This window comes from Euleptes europaea, chromosome 9 (genome assembly GCF_029931775.1).
Source record: "Euleptes europaea isolate rEulEur1 chromosome 9, rEulEur1.hap1, whole genome shotgun sequence".
In the NCBI taxonomy this organism is placed as follows: domain Eukaryota; kingdom Metazoa; phylum Chordata; class Lepidosauria; order Squamata; family Sphaerodactylidae; genus Euleptes; species Euleptes europaea.
In genome coordinates this window covers 16,466,056-16,488,570 of record NC_079320.1, presented here as the reverse complement: position 1 = coordinate 16,488,570, position 22,515 = coordinate 16,466,056, and the positions used below count along the sequence as shown (strand labels likewise).

Genomic DNA, 22,515 nt, shown 5'->3' with positions numbered 1-22,515 from the left:
CTTGGTCGCCAGTGACAAATCCTTATGTCTAAGGATCTTTTCTAGCTCCTTCATGGTTGCCCTTCTCTTTCTGATTTCTTAGTTGCAGTCTCCCTTTTGGTTGATGATCGGAGCCAAGGAATAGAAAATCTAACAATTTCATTTTTTTTCACCGTCGACTTTAAGGTTGTGTAACTCCTCAGGGCCTAACTACATGTTATGTTTTTCCAGGTCCATGCAATCAGACATGAATCTGAGGTTTATGCTAAGAACTAGGGTTGCCAACCTCCAGGTAGTTAAGGAAATAGGCAGCACCAGCTCCTAATAAATATATAAACAACTCATGCAATAAAGACAAAGATATAACCAAGGTAGGTACTCAAAAACTGTAGTTAGCTCAACCAATCAAAAATACAACGTCTCAATATCTGGTTACTTCACCAGAACTTTCCAACAGAGTTCATCAAGATACAGTGTTCCTATGCCTAATAGCTTCAATAATAAACACACATCAGTGAGATATAGTTCAATGAAGTCCATTCATAATAGTACCATTCGAAATAAATTCCATTCCAAATCGAAGAATAAGGTGAGTAGAGAGTCCAACAAACCAGCAAATAAAGTCCAAAAGGAGTCCAAAAAATAAAGTCCAATAAATCCAAAGTCCAATAAATCCAAAACGACACTTCCGGATACGTGTACGTTTCGCAATCCTGTTGCTTCTTCAGTTGATTATTCCTTTTGTTAATGAAAATTTCTTCGTTTTCATATATTTTAAGGGGTACAAAGACCTCCCCAATGACCAGCCAACCCTCACTGGACCAGTTTGTGTAATTGTTTTGAACTGTGAGGCGTTCCCCCAGAATTACAACTTGGATCCAGACCACAGAGGTCAGTTCCCCTGGAGAAAACTCAGTCAGCCTCAGTTATAGGAATAATAAAATGCAACATGGGGGTAATAACACATGCCTATGGATAGGGTTGCCAACCTCCAGGTACTAGCTGAAGATCTCCTGCTATTAGAACTGATCTCCAGCTGATAGAGATCAGTTCACCTGGAGAAAATGGCCGCTTTGGCAAATGGACTCTATGGCATTGAAGTCCCTCCCCTCCCCAAATCCCACCCTCCTCAGGCTCTGCTCCGAAAACCTCCTGCCGGACCTGGCAACCCTAACTATGGAGTGGGTGTAGGAGTTATGGCAAGATAATGGGTGAGGACTGGGAAGAGTTGGGAGTTCATGGGATAAACTTGGCCTAGTCTTTCTCTCAGCCTCACCAACCTCATTGCCAACATCCAGGTGGGGGATTGGAGTTCTGAACAACAGCTGATCTCCAGATTGCAGAGATAAGTTCCCCACCCCTCAAAGACAATGGCAGTCTCTGAGGGTGGGCAGTACCGCATCACATTCCCTTCCCAGGCTCCGCCCCCAAATCTCCAGGAATTTCCCAACTCAGAATTGGCAACCCTACCCAAGAGGTAGGAACTTCCTTAAAAAACAACTACCCTGACCCGTACAGTTTGGAAAATATGTATGTAGACCTGAGGCAGAATTGTAACCACAGGAGGAGAGTCACGTGGCAGCGCCTGACCTTTGCGGTCTCCGCTGGATGTCTTTAAAGAACCTGTGAGGTGTTGGAATCAGTTGGCTGGAGCACAGCAGGCAGAGCGGCTTTTTAATTCTTCTGGTCCTTTGCACAGAATTAACCAGATAAGTGGGAATTCCTATGTAGATGATAAATCTGTGTGAGAAAGCCTAGTTGGTAATCGTTGGTAGTCTCTGAAGAGTATAATACGGCATCTCTTTATAATTCTTGTTGCCCTTTTCATTTGGTGTCATTGGGAGCAGCAATCCTAAATGGGTCTTCTAAGAACTCAGTCCCAGTTTATTCTGTGGCACTTACTCCTGTGAAAGTGTTCTTTGGATTGCAGTCCTTACTTTATTCACACCTTATTACCCTATTCACACCACTTATACTCTTACCAAGATAAGCCATGGTTATTCTCGAGAAAAGAAGGCTTGTTCCAGGCCACCCAGTGAACTAGGATTAAAATCCAGGTTCTTTTAGGGATAATGACAGCCCAGGTACCATTTGCTAGCTGAGTGGTACTCAAACTGTCCCTCATGGGTCTTGGGATTGCTTAAAGTTTTGGGATTGGGTCTTGGGATTGCTTAAAGTTTGGGATTGGGTTTTGGGATTGCTTAAGGCTTAAGGTTGCAATACCAAGATCACTTTCCTAGGCCCCAGCACCACTGAATAAAATAGGACTTATTTATTTATTTAAAACATTTATTAGCTGCCTTTTTATCTTATAGGAACTCAAGGTGGTTTTTTACCTTATAGGAACTCAAGGAGCCAGCATGGTATAGTGGTTAAGAGTGGTGGTTGGGAGCAGTGGACTCTGATCTGGAGAACTGGATTTGATTCCCCACTCCTCCACATGACCCGTGGAGGCCCATCTGGTGAACCGGGTTGGTTTCTCCACTCCTACACATGAAGCCAGCTGGGTGACCTTGGGCTAGGCACAGCTCTCTTAGAGCTCTCTCAGCCCCATCTACCTCAAAGGGTGTCTGTTGTGGGAAGGGGAAGGGAAGGTGATTATGACTTGATGGCAAAGAAAATAAATCCATGTGTTGCATACTTTTCCCTTCCTGTGGCTTTGAACATCTCTGTAAATGTGAAGGAATGCACACAACTTGAGTCCTGTAGCAGCGCCAGTGAGCTCTCTGAAGCTGGTATTGCTACATAATTCTAGACAGCTTGTCAGTATTGATTAGTTGAGTCACAAATGTTACTTGTAGGAGGAAGCTCTGTGATGATTATCCTCAGGTTGCCCCCCCCCCCCCCGCTGTACTTGTGATCTGCGTAGCTTCAGTTCCCATTTGCTCTTCAAGAGTACTGATAGCAGCTGATAGAACCTTTGGATAATCTTTCATTTTTATCTAATGCTAATAAATTATGGTGACAAACGCTGAGAAATACATCAGTCTTAAGGCTGCAGATTGTATGCATCATAAAATGAGGGGCTGATATTGCTTTTTTGAAATAAAACTCTCCGTAAAACTGTGTAATTTTTTTTTCCTGGCGGGCAGAAGATTTTGTTTTCTCTTATTTACAAATGAGCTGTCTCCCAGATGTCCAAGGAGAATTACTCATACCTGTACACCCCCGGCAGATGCAGTTTCCAACAGAGATCTTGCATTTTATAATTACTACATGCCTAGACTATTCCCCTAGTTAATTTTTCCAGTGACCTTGGACTTCAGGTTTATTGGTGGCGTTGGTAACTGGATTCCTTTCCCTGGATTTAACAGCCACTGGCTATCCACCAACCACTTCACACTGTAAAAATGAGGAAATGAAATTTAATTTTTTTTCTTGACACTATAAAGAGAAAAGTTGCCACATCTCTCATGCAATTGACCAATCTATTTGACAGCAGATAACGCAGTATCCACTTCTCCAAAAATGTCTTTAGCTGTTTTATCCAGGGAATGATATATTTAATTTGTACAATAGTTTGCGGACATGCTAAAACTATGTGGGCTTAGGAGTCTATTTGAGCCAGACAAAATGGGCATTTTTGTTCTTCTGCAATAATTTTATTGTATCGTCTCAGTTGAGTCTAGGGCATTACATCTCGCCAATAAGAAAGCTTGTCTGAACTTATGAATTTCTAACCAGTGGAAATAGTCTGGCAAGGAGAAAGTTTGGTAACTGGATTATGGGGGAAGGTAAATCTAATTTCTGCTTCCAGGTTATTACTAGTTGGTTCAGAAGAAGAAGAGTTCGTTTTTATTTGCCAACTTTCTCTGCCACTTAAGGAAGTATCAAACCGACTTACAATCATCTTACCTTCCCCTTCCCACAACAGACACCCTGGAAGGTAGGTGGGGCTGAGAGAGCTGTGACTAGCCCAAGGTCACCCAGCTGGCATTGTGTGTTTTATACTGGTCTATGGCTGTAAGAATAAACACTACTACTACCTAGCTGGCTTCATGTGTAGGAGTGGGGAAACAAATCCAGTTCGCCAGATTAGCACCCACCGCTCATGTACAGGAGTGGGGAAAAACCCGCTTCTCCACCTCAGAGTCCACTGCTCCAAACTACTGCTCTTAACCACTACACCACGCTGGCTCTCCCTACACTACACTGGTTCAGTAAGAGCCGTGCCTAGTGCATAGCACTGCGGGACATCAAGGGGGGGGGGAAGGTGAATGTCATTGCTTAATTTTGTCTGAGAAAACAGGAACCTGGAATTGTAATATTAAGCATGTTATCACTCTATCAGGGTCCAAAGGAGCTGCAGATTACCTTAATAGAGGGGAGCATGTTATGAAATCAGAGGAGACCAGAATGCTGTCTCTCACACGCACCTTGCAAAAACCGAAAACAAACCACACACCTGGGGTGCTATCATTTTTCAGAGTGCAGAAGAACATCTGTCTCCTATTACATTTCCTGCGCGTGTGGCGAGCGGCTGAGTGAGATCATATTTGCAATCTGATGCAATTCAGTCCTAGAGAGCGGTAAACACAGTGTTCTCTGCAAGATCTGCAGGGACACCTTTTATTTAGCCGGGCTTGATATGCCTTAAAAACGGTACTAAGGATTCTTCAGCTTTAGAATAAACCACTTCTTTCAGATTAAGTAAGCAGATGCAGTACTAATCCTATGACCGTGCAAGGTGTCTAACTGGTAATTCTCCATGACGCCTGGCCAGTTGGCGTTTGTTTCTTGGCGTTTGTTTCTTCCACACAAACCATGGCCGCATCCCAATCTGGAATGCAAATTGGATTTGGGAAGGGAATCAAATATTTTTTTAAAAAAATGGAAGTAGGCTCTCATTCCATCAAAAGAGGCATTTCAGATGTCAGTAATAGTTGGATGAGTAGCATGTTCAGACAGCTTCCTCGTGCCTAGCATGAGGAGTGCAGATCCTAGGCAGGGAACAGGCTGTTTGACAGAAATTTCATGGCTGATCTTGGGTACGTTTCATGCCTAGCCTGGAGAGGAGTCCAGTCTGTCTCTCAATATGCTGGCTGATAGCAAGCATACAACGTGTCTGCCTAATAAACTTCCTATTGTCTCAGAGATGTGTGTCCTAGAGCATCAGTGTGATCTTAAGCAGAACTGAAGTCAGTGGGGGTAGGAGGGTGCAACTCTGCTTAGGATTGCATTATAAGACTTGCAAAAGCATTACTGTTTATAAGGTTTCTCACCTCCAGGTACTAGCTGGAGATCTATTGCGATTACAACTGATCTCCAGCTGATAGAGATCAGTTCACCTGGAGAAAATGACTGCTTTGGCAATTGGACTCTATGGCATTGAAGTCCCTCCCCAAACCCTGCCCTCCTCAGGCTCTGCCCCAAAAAATTCCAGGTAGTTCCCAACCCGGAGCTGGCAACCCTGTTTCCCTTGTTCTGTCCTGGTTATTGGCAGCAGCCAATGGTTGCCTCTTTGGATTGTAATCCAGCCGCCAAAGCCTGAATACAGATATTTATATGGCATGACTTTTTTAAAAAAAAGCTCAAGAAATGCATCTCTGTAATAAGCCTGAGGCACCCAGGTGTTAATCAAGGTGAGCAACGTAAAGCAAATGGTTGGGGTTTTAGCTGACATGAGTAAACATATGATCAAGAATACAACCTTCAGTTCAGCACGCCTTATAGTATTTTCTTGTACAAAAGGAGTGCCTTCCATTAATCATAGGTAAGCACAATTACAGTTCCCTTACCTCATTCTAAGAAGAACAGTAATGCAGTGAGAGAATATGAGTCATTCGTAGTCACCTGTAGTACACATTTATTACTGTTTTGCCTGGATATTTTCTTTACTGATGGCTTTTATCTGAAATTACAGGTGGAATAATTCATAGGTGGTGGGAAAGGTGGCAATGGAGCAGTTTTGCTGATCAGTCCTTCCAATGTTTTGCAAATGCAAGAGTTAATTTTGGCTGCAATACTAAGGACACTTTCCTGGGAGTAAGCCCCATTGAATAACCTCCTGAGGAGTGCTTCCTTTCTTGTCCAGAGAGGCACTAATAAAAACACAACTGCCCCCAAGATTAGATATCAAAATAAATAGATCAAAACCATACAGAACCGAAGGGGGAGTGTAATAACTGTCAACTGCCCAGGTAGTAATTTAGACAAGCTGGCATTCTTGACACAGGTCTGCTGATAGGAGCCACGTTAATCAAACTCACAAGCAGACCTGTGAAATCTGGAATTCAACGCTGGCTTTTATGGATCAGCCAACAAGGCAAACTAGTGTGTGGCCAGTACACAAGACACACATACTTACCTGTTTATGAATGTCCACGAAACGAAACACGGGAACCAGCCCTGTCACTTCTGGATGTGATGAGAGTGCTTATGAGAGCCAGCGTGGTGTTGTGGGTAAGAGCGGCCAACTCTAATCTGGAGAACCAGGTTCGACTCCCCACTCCTACACATGAAGCCTGCCAGGTGACCTTGGGCTAGTCACAGTTCTCTTCGAGCACTCTCAGCCTCACCTACCTCACAAGGTGTCTGTTGTGGGGAGAGGAAGGGAAGGAGATTGTAAGCCGGTTTGATTCTCCTTTTAAAAAGGTAGAGAAAGTTGGCATATAAAAACCAACTCTTCTTCTTCTTATACCACTGGCCAGCTAAGTTCAATTGACAGGGCATACAACTAATATCTCCATCTGTCTCAAAATCTAACGATCACTGTGTGATCTAGTTTGTAAACCTGTATTCATGGTTGGGGATCTCCAGCAGGCATTACAGAGCATGTTGTTCCCTTCTTCTCTGGCATCAGCCAACCACACACTCGGTGCACTGAAACCAGATGTTATGGCTAAGTAGCCTACCTCACAGGGTTGTTGTGATGATAAAATGGGGACTAGGGAACCATATATGCCACTCTGAGCTCCTTGGGAGAAGGGTAGAATAAAAATGTAATAGGATTGGATCCAGCAATGTACAAGTGGAAACATGAACTTATCACAGTTCTGCTTGCACAAGATTTTGTGCAGCAAATATACATCCTTCTCTATGTATTACTGGGCCCAGAGACTAGATGGAAAAGATCTTGCACAAGTGGAAGTGTGAGTGGGGATACAATAAGTTTCCCTTAGCACAAGCACCTATCACAGTCTTCTTGCATTTCTGCTTGCACAAGAGCTCTAGCACAAGTGGAAATTTGGGGCTGTATGCAACCCATAGAATCTAGCTTCTTCAGTTTGTAAAATATAATGGGTTTTGTTGAACAAAATGGCCCCATTAAGTAAAGAATGAACTGCTAACTGAACAAAGGTGCTAAATGTTTCATTGCATAGCAGATGAAATTATTATAAGCTCTGCTGATTAAAATTAGTCAATTCCTAGTGTGTTATCTGGAATAATTATGCTAATTTTTCTGGCATTTGAAGGCAAGAGTATCTGTGGATCTACCTATTTAAACAGTCATTCTAATTTGGTATTAGCCTTTTGCTGTCAGTGAACTTTTTAAGAAACACAACACTGCCTAAATGAAACAGAATACAGCTATAAAGAAAAATAGAATAGTTGGGTCACATTTGCGGAACGATATCATTAGTTAGATGGAACATGTTTAACAACAGTTAATATACATGCTTGTGTTTACCTGCCAGCCAGAGACTTGGCTTTTCTCTTGACTGGCAGGGGGAAAGCATTCTTAAAAGAGAGGGTTGACCAACTTCTCCTTAAATACAAAGCAACAATTGTGCATGAGTAGATGATGTAACTGACCTTTAAATGGAGCATCCTGAGACTGGATGACAGGTGGGAGGGGTATAACTAGGCATGGACCTTGGTGGTACATTCTTGCAGTTGTCAGTTCAAAGAGCAAGCAATTCTGATGGTCAGGTTTGGTATTCGAAGACACTGTAGACAAAACAGAGCCAATGGCAGTCAGTCCATAAGTAGGAGTGGACATTCATCTTCTGTTCAAGGTGCTCTGACAGGAAGTTCTGAGAAAGACCTTTCCTTGCCTGAGACCATGGAGAACTGCTGTTGAAACAGAAAAATATGGGTTATATGAATGAGCCATCTGATTTGGGGGGGGGTGTGATTCTGTCTAATCACTTCTGACTCATGGCGACTCTATGAATTAAGGACCTTTAGAACATCCTATCATTAACAGCCTTGCTCAGGTCTTGCAAACTGAGGGCTGTGGCTTCCTTTATGAGTCAATCCACCCATGCTGGGTCTACTGTTTTTCCTGCTTCCTTCAATTTGTCCTAGCGTTATTGTCTTTTCCAGTGAGTCTTGTCTTTCATGATGTGAGCAAAATATGATAGCCTCAGTTTAGGGGTTGCTTCATATATTGCTACTGGAGACAAGCAAAGCAGGGGGGACCTAGCTTCCTAGGGAGCATCTAGATGGCCACTGTAGAAGACTGGAGGGTGGAATCAATGGACCCCAATGAGATCCAGAAAGATTTTCCTTGTGTTCTTATGAGAAGAATGTAGACACTGTATCTGGTAAGCCGGGATGCCGCTGTGTCAAGATCATGTGATTTGCAATTCCCACCACTTTCGTGTGTGCTGCATCAGATGAGGAAGGCGCTTTTACAATATGCATGTGCAGCCTTGGTTCACGCAGTCACTTCAGTGCATCACCATGTGAACTGAGCAAGTGCAGAGGGGTGCCTTCATTGGTTACAATCGAGAAGATGTGTAAGACGGTTTTATTTCAGAGGATTGTTGGGTGGAGGGCAAAACTGCTGTGACAGATTTGGCTGCATTTTTACCCTGTGTGTGTGTGGTTTTTTTAAAAAATCTTTCTGATGGGACTTCCATGTTCTTTTGCTGTCCTTGCAACTGGTTGTTGCTCTTGTAGCTGCCCTGAATCCATGGAGATAAGGCTGGATGTAAGTGTTGCAATACATACATACATACATACATACATACATACATACATACATACATACATACAATTGTCTATGTATACCATAAGCCAAGAAGGAACTCCCAAATGTCAGCTCTCCTAAAACTATTACCCGTAACAGTCATTTCAGTGACATCTCACTATGAGTTCGATCCTGGGGGAAATCTCCACTGCCAGAAAGGATTTCTCTCAGCAGAGTGGGACTTTCTCACCTCTTCCCTTCCCCTGCAGCACAAAATGGCCCCTGAAATGCTGCTGAGGGGGGACAAGAAACCCCCAGGAACAGCAGGAGGAGGAGTCAGAGGTGTGTAGTGGGAAGGGGCAAATGGCAGCACCCCCCTTTTGTTGGCAGAAAGTTTCTACTGGATCCAACCACGTGTCTGTGTAAGATTCTGAACACTCTGTTGTAGCTATTTGACCGAAAGCTCGGTAGGTGAAGCCCCATGTAGCATTTTAATGATGCTTCCCTTCAGTTCACATCTTTAATTATATAAAAAGATAGTGAATTATACATTGTGTGATCCTTTATTTGCAGCAGGGCTTTGCCCTGCTAAGTGCACGTCGGGTTCTTGCATTTTTTATTCCTCCCTTTCCAGAGAGATCCTCAGGGGACCCATGCTTTCCCCTTCCTCTGCCTAGCCTGAGCGTCTTAGAATGATGTGGGTTGCGGCGTGCCCCACTTAAGGCCATCCCTGGTGACAATAATGTTGAGTGCTGCTTCTCATTTCAATTCTCTTTGGGCCACAGCTCCATGCAGCTGTCGGGCGCAATCTAGCCAACCAGTTGTCAGAATCTGGAGTGCTGGAGTCGGTGCCAAAGCTCTTCATCTAAATTAGAGCTGTGAACAACATCAGAAGGGGACATGGTTAATCAACTTAGTGTGACTGAGAACATATGTGCTGCACATTTTATATGTCACTTGCTGGTATCGCATTGAGTAGCCCATTCAGTTCAGGTGAGGCTGGGGTGGGGGGAAAGAGGGGGGGCTGCTCTCCTTTCTTTTATGTCCAGTCTCTGATCACTTCATCAAGCTTGTCAGATATGTCGAGGCCTAGAAGTAATTTGCTCCTTTAAATGATCTGTCATTGCATCTTGTAAGCTTGAAGTTTCTTAAAACTTCAATCAGAGGATCATAGAGTTGCCAGGGAAATGGGGTGGGGAAAAGCCCTGGGCTATTGTGACCTCAGCCAGGGGGAAAAGGGGTTACTCGCACCCTGTTTCTTTCTCCTCTCGCGTGCAGTTTGGGTCAGGAGTATCATTTCCAGTCAGACAGAGGGGGTGGGGAAATCTCAGTTGCAGAATTGGTGATCCACTGATCTCCAGCCAATAGAGAACAGTTCCCCTGGAGAAAATGGCCACTTTGGCAATTGGTCTCTATGGCATTGAAGTCCCTCCCCAAACCCCATCCTACTCAGGCTCCACCCCAAAAACCTCCTGCTGGTGGCAAAGAGGGACCTGGCAACCCTAACCCTAAGAGCTCTCAATAGCCATCAGTATATCAATAAGTATATCAAAGGGTGTAGAATTCTGAGTTGGGTAGAGTCCCATTTACTACCACCAGAGAAACACAAATACGTCAACTGAAATATGAACACTGGGTATATATGTATATATTTCTTTTCAATCAGAGTGGAACAGGAACATGGGGACCACTGAGATGGAAATGGGTCAATTGAAGAACCTCTCCCCCCCCACACACACACACCTTTAATAGCCCCAGAACTTTCTGCTTGTCGGGAAATGCCTCCACATCTTGATTTCCTGCATCTGCTAGCAATGATGGGAACCTGCAGCTTCTCTCCTTTTCTTTTCCAAAAGACAGAGATACTGAAGGTTCCAGAATAGCTGCTGGAATCTGCACTGAATTTACACACAGTTTTTGTTTACACACAGTTTTTATTTGGGGAACTGTACAGTATATTGAATAGAGCACCAATTCCCTGCTCAGCCAAGTCCCCTGCTCAGTAGTACAGCATTGACTTGGCATGCAGAAGGTCCCAGGTTCAATCCCCAGCATCTCAAGTTAAAAGGACCAAGCAGTAGGTGATGTGAAACTCCTCTACCAGAGAGCTTCTGCCAGTCAGAGAAGATAATATTGACTTTCATAGACTGTTGGTCTGATTTGGTATAAGGCAGCTTCATGTCTTCCTCTAAGGTGGCATACATATACCCCTTTTACCTTCACAGTAATCTGTGAGGTAGGTTAGATTGAGACAAAGAGAGAGAAATTGCCCCAATCAAATCCAGTAAGGTACATGGTAGTGTGGGGATTTGAACTTGGGTCTTCCCAGTCCTAGTGCATGCTGTTGACTATACTATACTGAGATCCTAGGCCAGCCCACATCTCTCAGCTTAAACAGATAAAATGGGATTGTTAGCTCCCAAGTGTCTATTCAGAGGAGGCTAGTAGTGATTGAGATGGTGGTACCACTACCATCTTTAATTCCTCTGAAGCTCTGTACAATAGCAGTACAGTTGGATCCACTCTTACTGAAATAGCAAGATGACATTATCTGCCTTTGCAAGTCTGACAGGTTACAAGAACTGTGCTCATTGTCATGATTTTTCTCCCCTTGGAGATCTGTGAAGCTGACATGGGGGGGGGGAGTGCAACATCTCCAGCAATATTAACATTGTCTCTCCGGCATTCAGAGGACCTTTCCGAAATGTCTTCCAGAAATTAAAGAGGAATAATGAGGAGTTTCTCTTCATAGTGGGGAGAGTTCCTTGTCTCATTTTCTTTATGGCAAGAAGCTGAGGGGATGATATCACAATTATTGCTCAGTACTGCATTAAACACAATAAGCTAAAGAGCACTGGAGATATGTTGAGGTGGGAAGGCTGAGGGAGAATAAACCTGCATCAAGCTGTTTTCTATCCTTGTTTATAGAATGAAGAAGGCCTCCCGCAAGGAGTGAGGGACAACACAGACATGCCTGCAGACCCTGAAAATGAGGCCTACGAAATGCCTCCCGAGGTAAATCTTTCTTTGACGGCTTCTGGGGGGCCATGACAGTAATATACCGGAGATAGGCACATCGTGGCGAAGCTAGTGTTCAGTGTCCAAAACATTGCAACATGTGATGGGATAGATTCTCTCAGATGCTTCTGCAGGTGTGCTACAACAGCTTAAAAAGTCTTCCTTCCGTCAGGCAACAGGACACAGATAAGAGCTGTATACACATCCAGTGGTTTATAGTGAATAAACATGTTTTAAATCACGGCATTACTAAGCAGTATTTTAAGGGTTTCTCATATGGCATTGTATTGTGTTCACATCTAGTAGTAGTAGTAGTAGTAGTCTTTTACTTATATCCCGCCCTCCCCCAGCAACGCTGGGCTCAGGGCAGCTCACATCATAATTAAAATACAGTACAATAAAAATACATAATACAATATTATAAAATATTAATTATATAATGCTGAAAATTTGCTCAGTTGTCCTAATTCAAGTGCCAAAGCCATTCAGTGGCTAAGAGAGTGAGCAGTTACTGGGAAAGCCCCAGGTAAAATGAAATTCATTTCAGCCATGAACTCACTTAAGTATTCTTAGACATGCCGTTAACCTCTAGGCACAACTAGGCATTCCCCTGTTGCTTTAACTGGATTGAAAAGCACATTGTGACAGAAGGGTGAAGAGACAAATGGTGAGAAGGCTACCCATCACCATAGATGTTGATGGTTCAGCCCAATGTACAAGACGGTGCAGCAGCAGCAGCTAAACGTGGGTATAAAGGAAGTCCTGAGATAAACCACACAGGGAAGGCTAGAGCAGCCAGGCAAGGCAAGCTAGAGGAGGAGACTGCTAGGAAAGCCTCCTTATGTATGTCTATATGTACTGTCAAGTTGTATCTGACTTACGGCAACCCCAGCGAGGAGTTTTCACGGCAAGTGAGAAGCAGAGGTAGTTTGCCATTGCCTTCCTCGCAAAGTCTTCCTTGGTGGTTCCCATCCAAATACCAACCCTGCTTAGCTTTCATTATCTTACAAGACTGGGCTATACCAAAGCCTCCTTAAACACTCTCAAAAAGAATCCCTGTAAGAGTCGGAAGTTCTCAAAAGAGCCAAGGTGGGAAGCTTCTAGTGATAAGTGCTGTAGGTGGTTTGCACCACACCCAGCAGGAGATTTGACAGTGGGATAAGGAATCTCTTGCGAACAGAAGAGGGTACAACAGACTTGGAGGATGCCTCAGAATAGCAAGGGGAGGGGGGTTCTTCTCCACCCATTTCCCTCTCCCCTGCTATGGCCCTGTCCAGCCATGCACTCTGTGGATGGGGCCTTTTCATTCCTCTCTGGCTTCTCTGCAACTCGCCATTTAAAAGTCCCCCAGAGGCAGGCCATCCCTGGGCTCCTCCAATCTCTCTCTTGCCACGCCTGGGTTCCCCTGACTGTCAGCCCTGTCTTCCAATGAGGGGCCGGCCCTGGGTTCCTCTCTTTGAGCAACTAATTAAGACAAAAAAGGAGCTATGCCACACCAACACTGTAATTGAACCTCAAAATACAAAAGTATGTGGTTGAGGGACATATACTCATAGATTTAATTTAATGGAATGAGAAGTTTGTCAGATCATATATTATTCTGAACAAATAAGACAAAAGTGAAGTTCTGATGAAGATTTTTACAAAACGGGATTAGGAGCCGGCAACCCATCTGTATTTATCTACCAGTACTGAAGAGATGATTAATAGTTATTTTTCTACTGATACAGAAGAGATGATTTATAGCTTTATTTATTAACTGATCTGCTGGTGTTACATCGTTGAAGAGATATCCACGCCGCAAGGAAGAACAGGCTCAAGGATTGTAAAAGGACCCTTGACTCTTTGACAGTATAATTATTGTGGATTGTAATCTTGGATGTATTTTAGTTGTTATATATAGGTAGTCATAATGTTTGTACATAATAAATTAAATCTATGAGTATATGTCCCTCACACTGGCAAACCAGCTGTTAGTCTCTTGCCATGAAAACCCCAAAAATGGGTCGCCATAAGTCGGCTGCGACTTGACTGCACTTCACACATACATATGTCCCTCAGCCACATACTTTTGTATTTTGAGGTTTAATTCCTCTCGTTGAGCCCCACCACCCCAGAAGCCTTAAGGACTCCCATTCCAGAGTTGGCTGCCTTCCTGGAGGTCTGCATCTTCCTGGCCTCCTCCCACCCTTCCTCTCATTGCACCAAGGGCACGTGGACCCTTGACTGGCCCTCTAACATAGCCCTCTGTCCCCAGGGCTCTCCACCAGGGCTCTCCATCTTCTGCAACCGCTGAAAAGATGAGGTAAAATGATTCACCTGTGGGACTTTGTGCTCAGAAAATGTCTCATTCAAACCAGACTGCTTTTCATTGGGGGGGAAATCCATTTTAAACCAGACACAATGTGAGAGTAAAGTCCCATAGGTGAATTCTTCACAGACAGTATCTGTTTTAAAAACAAGCCCTAAGTATAAGCTTCTTTCATTTGAAAGTTTTAATCAATCTTCCTTAGAATATAAAAGCTCCTCTCTCTCTCCACGGCAATCTAGTTGGAGGAGAGCAAGAAATCACATTTTGGCTGAATCCAATGTATATTTTCAACAGTTTCTACTGAGGAAGAACATTTAAATGTTATAAATTTGGGGAAATTTGGAAAGCAGCTTAAGCTTTTTAATGAAACTCAGAAGCAAAGCTGATAGGACCTACTTGTCAGAGAAACTTGGGTGTGTAAAGTGCCCTCAAGTCACAGCCAACTTACGGCGACCTTAACAAGCCCAGGCTTCCATCTACATTCCCACATTGCCCCGGGTCAGCAAGGGGCTTTCAAGGCAAGAGATGTTCAGATACCAATGGCCAGTCAAAAAACCTGCTGGGCAAAAGCCCCGCCTGGCCATGCCTACTTTTAAAAACGCTTTGTGGGCACCAGGAAAGGAGAGCCAGAGTGGTGTAGTGGTTAAGAGCAGTGGTTTGGAGCGGTGGACTCTAATCTGGAGAACCAGGTTTGATTCCCCACTCCTCCACATGAGCGGTGGATGCTAATCTGGTGAACCGGGTTGGTTTCCCCACTCCTCCACATGAAGCCAGTTGGGTGACCTTGGGCTAGTCACAGCTCTCTTAGAGCTCTCTCAACCCCACCTACCTCAGAGGGTGTCTTTTATGAGGAGGGGAGGGGAAGGTGATTGTAAGCCGGTTTGATTCTTTATTAAGTGGTAGAGAAAGTTGGCATATAAAAACCAACTCTTCTTCTTCTGTGGCACCCACAGGTGCCACACTAGTATAGGGGGACCCCTAGTATAGGGCCTCAGATTATAAGGTGCCTCTACATTTTCAAAAAACCTAAAAATTACTAAATTTCCATTTTTATGGGTCTGCTTAAACTTGACATAGCTTAGAGCCTCAGTGCATCTTAATACAGCCCAGCTCCTAGCGAGCAGCACTTGATAGCCAGACATGGTTTGCCTCCCTGCCTCCCCCCTCCTTTGGTCGGGGCACTCAGTTACCTGGACAAGACCAAATGGGAAATTTCTGAGGCAAACTTCACATTGTAATTTTTCTGCATCAAAAAGTAGCCATGAATTCTTAATTATGCAAAATGGCTGGATACTGGTAGAAAGGCAGGGTTTAAAAACCTGCTGCATGAAAAGCTTCTTTCCACACATTCAGCAACAAGATTTTCATGTGATTGCATCAGACCCTAAATCAAGACACTAAGGAAGCGCACACCAATTATCCTGTTATTATGGATCGTGACGATACAGGTTCTCTTCCCAAGCCTTATTTTTTTTTTTTTTGTAAAGCTGTTTGGAATTGTAGATTTTAGTTCTTTCTTACTGGAAAAAATTGTTTTTAATCATATTCTTCTTTCTTCATACAAGAGCCTACAAAGGTATACCTATTCAGATTTCAATACAAAATTGCAGGCTATAATGGATTATGATTGCTGGTGAATTGCAGCTGTTCTAAAGAACTATTCCCATTTCTAGGTTTAAGCCTGTGCATCTACCATCACTAAGAGCAGTTACTCATAGACAGACAGGGAGCATTGGATTCAGTCAAGCTTTTTCGCTCAATTTTACCCAATTTGCCTTTTTAATACAGTCTCCATCCCATAGGACTTTTGTCAATGCAGGTTCAATGTTCCCCAGCATAGCCCTTTTTTGGTGTTTAAAGGGGACTGTTCCTTCCTTTTTATGTGTGTGTGTTAAGTACCGTCAAGTCACTTCCGACTCATGGCGACCCTATGAATCAGTGTCCTCCAAAACATCCTATCTTTAACAGTCTTGCTCAGATCTTGCAAATTGAGGGCCATCATGGCTTCCTTTATAGAGTCAATCCATCCCTTGTTAGGTCTTCCTCTTTTCCTGCTGCCTTCAACATTTCCTAGCATTTTCTTTTCCAGTGACTCTTGTCTTCTCATAAGGTGACCAAAGTACGATAGCCTCAGTCTAGTCATTTTAACTTCTAGGGTCAGTTCAGACTTGATTTGCAGAAAAGCTGGTTGGATTCAACCCATAAATATGTTTCTTCCCTTGAAATGCGGGGAAAACCTGAGCATGTCACTTCCAAGGCTCATTAATCCAGTTCCAGTCTTAAATTAGAAATGGGGAGGCCACTCCTCATGCTTCCCAGACACTGAAACTGAAAAACTGTGCACCACTAATGTAGCACCAGCTACTCCAACAGACAGCTCAGCGAAGTGTCCTCCAAAGGGCATTGGAAGGCACCATAGGTGAAGTGGCCCCAGGGCATGTGGGAAAGTATTGCCTGCCCAATTCTGACTATCCCATGCTAACTGTCCTCCTCAGCTTAAGGGGAGTAAAGAAAGATCGGGATTTAACCTTTGTCCTTCTTTTGAGAACAGCAGAAATGCACTCAGTCTACCCAAGTGGGGCTGCTTCGTTGCATGGCCTCCATTTAGATTTCCAGGGACAGTCGCGGGCATGATCATCTCTTTCTCTCCATGCCTGCACTTCTTTCTCCCTTATGGGGTATTACCGGGTGGGTGTCTATTGTCATTCTTTCATGGAGTCGTGTTATTGAGCTGCTCACTGGCAATTGTGCTATGCCCCAGTGGCTTGTGGGAATTTGTCAGCTTCAGTGTCTGGGAAGCAGTGCCACAGACAGGTTTCCTTCGCGACCGCAGCTGCCCAGTTTCCAGGCGGGGATTCAAGGGAATGTCTGGGAAGTCAGTGATTTCCACAAAACCAAATTCTCTAGATCTAGAGCATAGACTTGTTGGTGAACAGTTTTTTTTTTTCAGGACCATTTAAGCATGACAAGGATGTTGGCAAATCCACTCTGAGCCAGGGAAGATCTTGGGTGAGCAGAGACAGATGGACAGATGGGTACAGCATTACCACTTTTGATGCATTTCCACCAGAAATGTTCCCATTCTAAAAATGAACACTCATTCTTTAAATATAAGCTGTCCTGTTATAAATCTACAAGACTCTGTTCCAAACAATATGGTATCACAATGTACTAGATCAGGAGGCACACCCCTAGCACTACCCAGAGGTCTTGTTAAGAAATGAAAGACATTAAGATCTCCCCCACCATGAGGATACAGCTAGAAAATGTGTGAACTCTCATCCCCATGCTTTATTTTTTCATATATACCAGTTTGTACCCTGTTATTCTTCCACACCAGGGTCTCAAACCAGCTCACATGTAAAATATCCCAAAAACACAAGGTAAACTGAAGGAGACAAACAAGAACTTAGGATACTCATCCAGTCACTGACGGGGTAGGAAGTCGTCCTGGGCTAATGCTGGTTCTTGCAGCAAAACTCACAGAAGACCACAGCCACCTGCCCTGCCCTTTGGCCTGTGCCTTTGGATAACTCCGTCTTAAATTACCTGCAAAGAGGGAAGAGGGAAGCATTCAGCTGCAATCTTGATTCAGTTGACTCAGATGCTCCCTACTCCCATCTTCTTCCATCTTACTTCTATCTTCCTTTATTCCTCCACTCCCTTTCCCTCAGTGTATTCTGGAAACGTAGTTTCAGAGGGTAGCCTTGCAGGTCTGCAGTAGCACCGCTAGATTCAAGTCCAGTAGAGGCTGACAAGATTCTCGAGAGTCAAAGCTCCCTTCGTCAGATATCTGACAAAGGGAGCTTTGACACTCAAAAGCACATACCCCGAAAATCTTGTTGGTCTCCAAGGTGCTACTAGACCTTAATCTGGAAATGTAGTTATCAAAACACCTGATAACTAATGTCAGGTGTACTGAGAACTATAGTCCCTAGAACATACTTGGAGAAGAAGTAGAAGAATAAAAAAATGGAAGGATGATCATGAATGTTCCTTCCTCTCAGCTGTCAAGTGCATAGCTTCCCATTAACAGGGAAGATACAGGGGTGAGGTGGAAGAGAGGGAGGGGCTTCTTCTGTGGATCAGATTTACCATCCGAGCAAGAGATTTGACATCTGGGGAGTTCATCTCACACTTCGAGCCAAAGGATCTTCATCAGCTCCTCTCAAATTAGTCAGACCTCATTTCGAAGGTGAGGGAGGGCATCATTAACTCCAAATTCTAATATTAACTTGGACTGTAGTTTGTCTGAACCTTTTGACTATAGCAATGTGGATTGGAGAATGAGATGATCTTCTTTCCCACTGTGACCATTGATGTTTCCTACAGGAAGAGTACCAAGATTATGAACCTGAGGCATGAGCAACACCCCCCCTTTCCTTCCGTCTGTGGTACCTGCTGACAAAGACATCCTGTCCTGTACAAGTGCTGAGTTCCAATGTGCCCAGTCGTCAACTATTTTTAAATAGTTTTTACAGTGTCTTTTTGAAGTCTTCCATCAGCAATGATTGGAATACCTGTAACCGCATCTGGTTATTGTTTCTGTGAACTTTCCTTCACTGAAATGAAGGCCCAGATGCCAGAACCATTGTTGTTGTGTGGATATTGTGGCTTCAAGTTTTAACAATTATGAAAATGATTATTTAAAAAAACAAACACCTAAGTGTCTACTCCTTATTTCTAAAGCTGTACATGTTTTTGTTGATAGATTGTTGGTAATTTGCTATTGTTTATGATACGAGAATTTTTTAAATGTTTCCTATGACTGTTCTTTTCTGTCCAGGGATGACTTATTGTGAAAGTTGTTAATATATTTCTATACATATATACATATATATAAAGTAATTGAGCATGAACTATGCACCTATAAATATTAACTGTGAAATTTTATTTGTTCTGTGACATGTTTTACTAACTTGTATCTGTAAATAAAGGTGTCCGCCTGAAATAAATAAAATGTCATCAGTTTAAATGGAGTTTCTAAATTGGTGCTGATTAACTGGCATTCTCTTGTTGTCATTTATTCTCTATCCGTTTGCAAAATTTAGATGCGCCTGTCAGGATACTTGGGGTTGGTTAACGTAGTTAGGCCTTAGGCACTTGCTTCCCAAGTAAAAAATTTGTTCCTCTTCAGACCCCAAACAACTTAATTCTTTAATATATAACACCAACTTGAAGCTGTAGACCAGGGATGGCTGAATAGCTGTGGAGAGAGCTCAGTTGTAGAATTGGTGATTGTTCAGACCCTAAGGTAGGATTGCCAAGCTCCAGATACTCCTGGAGAAAGAAAGGCTCAGTGCTGTATGGATAATGGAAAGAATCCAGACAGCACTCACACAATATATATTAAAGTACTAATTCATAAAGGTGAAGAAAGGTGCAAAAGTGAACAATATATATATATATATATATATATATATATATATATATATATATATATATATATATATATATATATATACACACAACAAGGTAACAACAAGATACACATATAGATATCAATAGCAGTCCAGCAGAAAAAACAAGTTCAATATATGAATATCCTGAGAGTCAGGTAAGTCAATTTCAATTCCTGAGTATTCTGAGTAACAGGTAAGTCAATTTTTATACTCAAATATAGACTTCTTTGTGTGTTGTAGATTGCTGGAAAGCGGAGTCCCAGGCAAGAGGCCACGGAGGGAAGCTGTCAGGACGTGTTGTCTAGATCCAAATCACGTTTCGCTCATGGCTTCATCAGCTATCTGTATCTGTGTATCAATAATCAAATATCCAACAATAAAGTGCAAGGAAGAATCACAGTCTCAAATAGGACCAGAAGAAATTCATGTAGGTCTCAAAGTGCACAAGTGCAACATTCAATATAGTGTATCTGCATCTTCATGCCTGCCACAGTTGCTGGCGAAACGTCAGGAAAGAAAATTCCAAGACCACGGTTACACAGCCCGGATAACCTACAAGAACCAATAACAGATCAGTCTGTGATTGGAAGTAAGAAGAAATACCCTTTCCCTGGTGAGTTTGATAACCAAGTGGCAATTTGCTGGAAACTGGATGAGTAGGGTACAGGTGCCAATCTGCAACTGATCTGCGGGGTACAATTCTCCTTTCCTTTGGCAATTGATGCAGGTGACCAGAAATGACATTATAATCATATCAGGAGCCTCTAAGATTAGATCTGGGAACCTTCAGATCCATGCAAATATTCCCCCATTCCTATTCCACCACCCAAGTGGTCCAATGGATCCCCAACTCTCTAGCCCAGGGGTCCCCAATGTAGTGCCCATGGGTGCCAGGGCACCCGCCAACACCTTTTCTGGTGCCCACCAAGTGTGTTTAGGAAGTTGGTGGGGCCAGCAATGCTTCTAATTGACTATTGGAGATTGGATTGGCTATGCAAATTTTTTTAATGTTGTTTTGGCAGCAGCTACCACCACAGCACAAGGATCTGCACTATGTTACTGACATTAAGCTGTGGCAATTTGGTGGCTGGCCCCACCTCCTGCGGCAGCCATTTTGTGGCAGCCATTTTATTTCTGCACCTACTGCGCCGTGTCAGAATTCCAAATGTGCCCACAGGCTCAAAAATGTCGGGGACCCCTGTTCTGGCCCTAAGCACATGACCCTTCTACAGTCAATATGTGTGTGCATGAGTGAGGTGGCCCCACCCCAGCCTAATTGTAATTGCTAGCTCATCAACAGGGTGCCAGCACACAGGATGTGTCTGTGCATACATGCCCTCCCTGTGATCGGTGACATGGCTTTCCAAATGTTCCTGATCATGGGGTGGGAGTACATTTGCACACACACTTCCTCCCATTGTAGGCACAGTGCTGAAGAGCTGGCAATCGTATGAAGATGGGGGGGGGCAGGAACACTCGTGCTGGATCTTCCTCTGTGTGCGTTGTCTGAACACAAGGAGGGGTCATGTGCTCAGTGCTCGAGTCAAAAAACCTTTGGCACAGCAATCATTTTAAGTGCACAATCCAATGCACACCCCAGGATTACAACTTGCATCTCAGCATGCCTTGAAACATCGCGCAGCCTCCAAAACTGCCTTTCGTTCCAGTCATGGGGCGCAACTAGTTGAACTGGTTCCTGGCCTGGTTTAATATCAACATAACTGAAAGCCCCCACATTTCTTCAAGTGTCTTTAGCAAGAGTTAATAATGAATCTCACCGCACATTCCATCTCCAGGGAAGAACATGATGTTACTTTTTTTTCTTTTTTTTGACAGCTTTAATTGGCCTTTTAACGCCTCCTAATTAGACATATTGTAATCATGCATTTGTTCCTGTAAATCAAGATATTGTTAATATCCAGTGAGTTTTTTTATGTGGCAGTATTGTGGTTAATCTGCTGGCTGAAGAAGCCCAGATTTTGATGTGCCAATGGGCCCACAGAAGTGATGCTAAAATTTCTGCACCAGAACTTTCTCTAGGGTTGGCAGCTAGTCTGCAGAGTATCTAGAGGAGGAGGAGGAGAAGAGTTGGTTTTTATATGCCGACTTTCTCTACCACTTAAGGCAGAATGAAACCAGATTACAATCACCTTCCCCTCCCCACAACAGACAGCCTGTGAGGTAGGTGGGGTTGAGAGAGCTCTAAGAGCTGTGACTAGCCCAAGGTCACTCAGCTGGCTTCATGTGGAGGAGTGTAAGTTAACAATTCCCCTGCTCAGCCAAATCACAGTCAGCTCAGATGAAGGGAGAATTAAGGGTCTAGGAAGGGAATGTCCAGATGGCAAAACAGGTAGCCAAATTTTGTGCAATTGCATATAAAGTTTGACGCCTAATGTTGGGCAATTGCAATTAGATTAAATTATAATTTGGTCAATTTTAGTCGATTATAAATTATTTGAAAATTTAAATTAGGAATTTTTTTGGTTGAACTGCTATAATTTTCTACCTTTTGTATAAACGATGCATGTGTTTTACTGGCTTATGTTGTATTAATAAATTTTAAAAAGGTAGGTGGGGCTGAGAGAGCTTTTAATAGAGCTGTAACTTGCCCAAGGTCACTCAGCTGGCTTCATGTGGAGGAGTGGGGAATCAAACCCTGTTCTCCAATGTGGAAGTTAACAGCAAACAGAGATTTCTGTCCGTACCTGTACTTCCAGGGCTGGTTCCAGGTTTTGGAGGGCCCAAAGCAGATAATGTCCAGGGCCCGCCTCTCTTCCTCTGATCAGCACCAGGACTCTTGCTTGTGCCGTCCTTCCAGACCCCACACATCCCACCTGTCTGCATGTCTTTCCTTCCCTCCCCTTTTATGAGCCCTCCCATTGACCATATGTCCTTCCCTCGATTGTGCTCCCAGGTGCGACTCATTCCAAAAACCACTTTTCGAAACC

The 22,515-nt window shown here is 43.5% G+C and overlaps 1 protein-coding gene across 1 annotated transcript in view; it reads left to right on the top strand.

Annotated features, from left to right (window-relative positions):
• The window catches only part of SNCA (synuclein alpha), a 46,622-nt gene extending 28,071 nt beyond the window's left edge, over window positions 1–18,551 (top strand). Inside the window, exons 4-5 of the mRNA XM_056855647.1 lie at window positions 11,765–11,851; window positions 18,498–18,551. Of these exons, the coding sequence (XP_056711625.1) occupies window positions 11,765–11,851; window positions 18,498–18,530 (120 nt within the window). The 3' untranslated portion in view covers window positions 18,531–18,551. The remainder of the gene's footprint in view (window positions 1–11,764; window positions 11,852–18,497) is intronic.
• The last annotated feature ends 3,964 nt before the right edge of the window (window positions 18,552–22,515 follow it).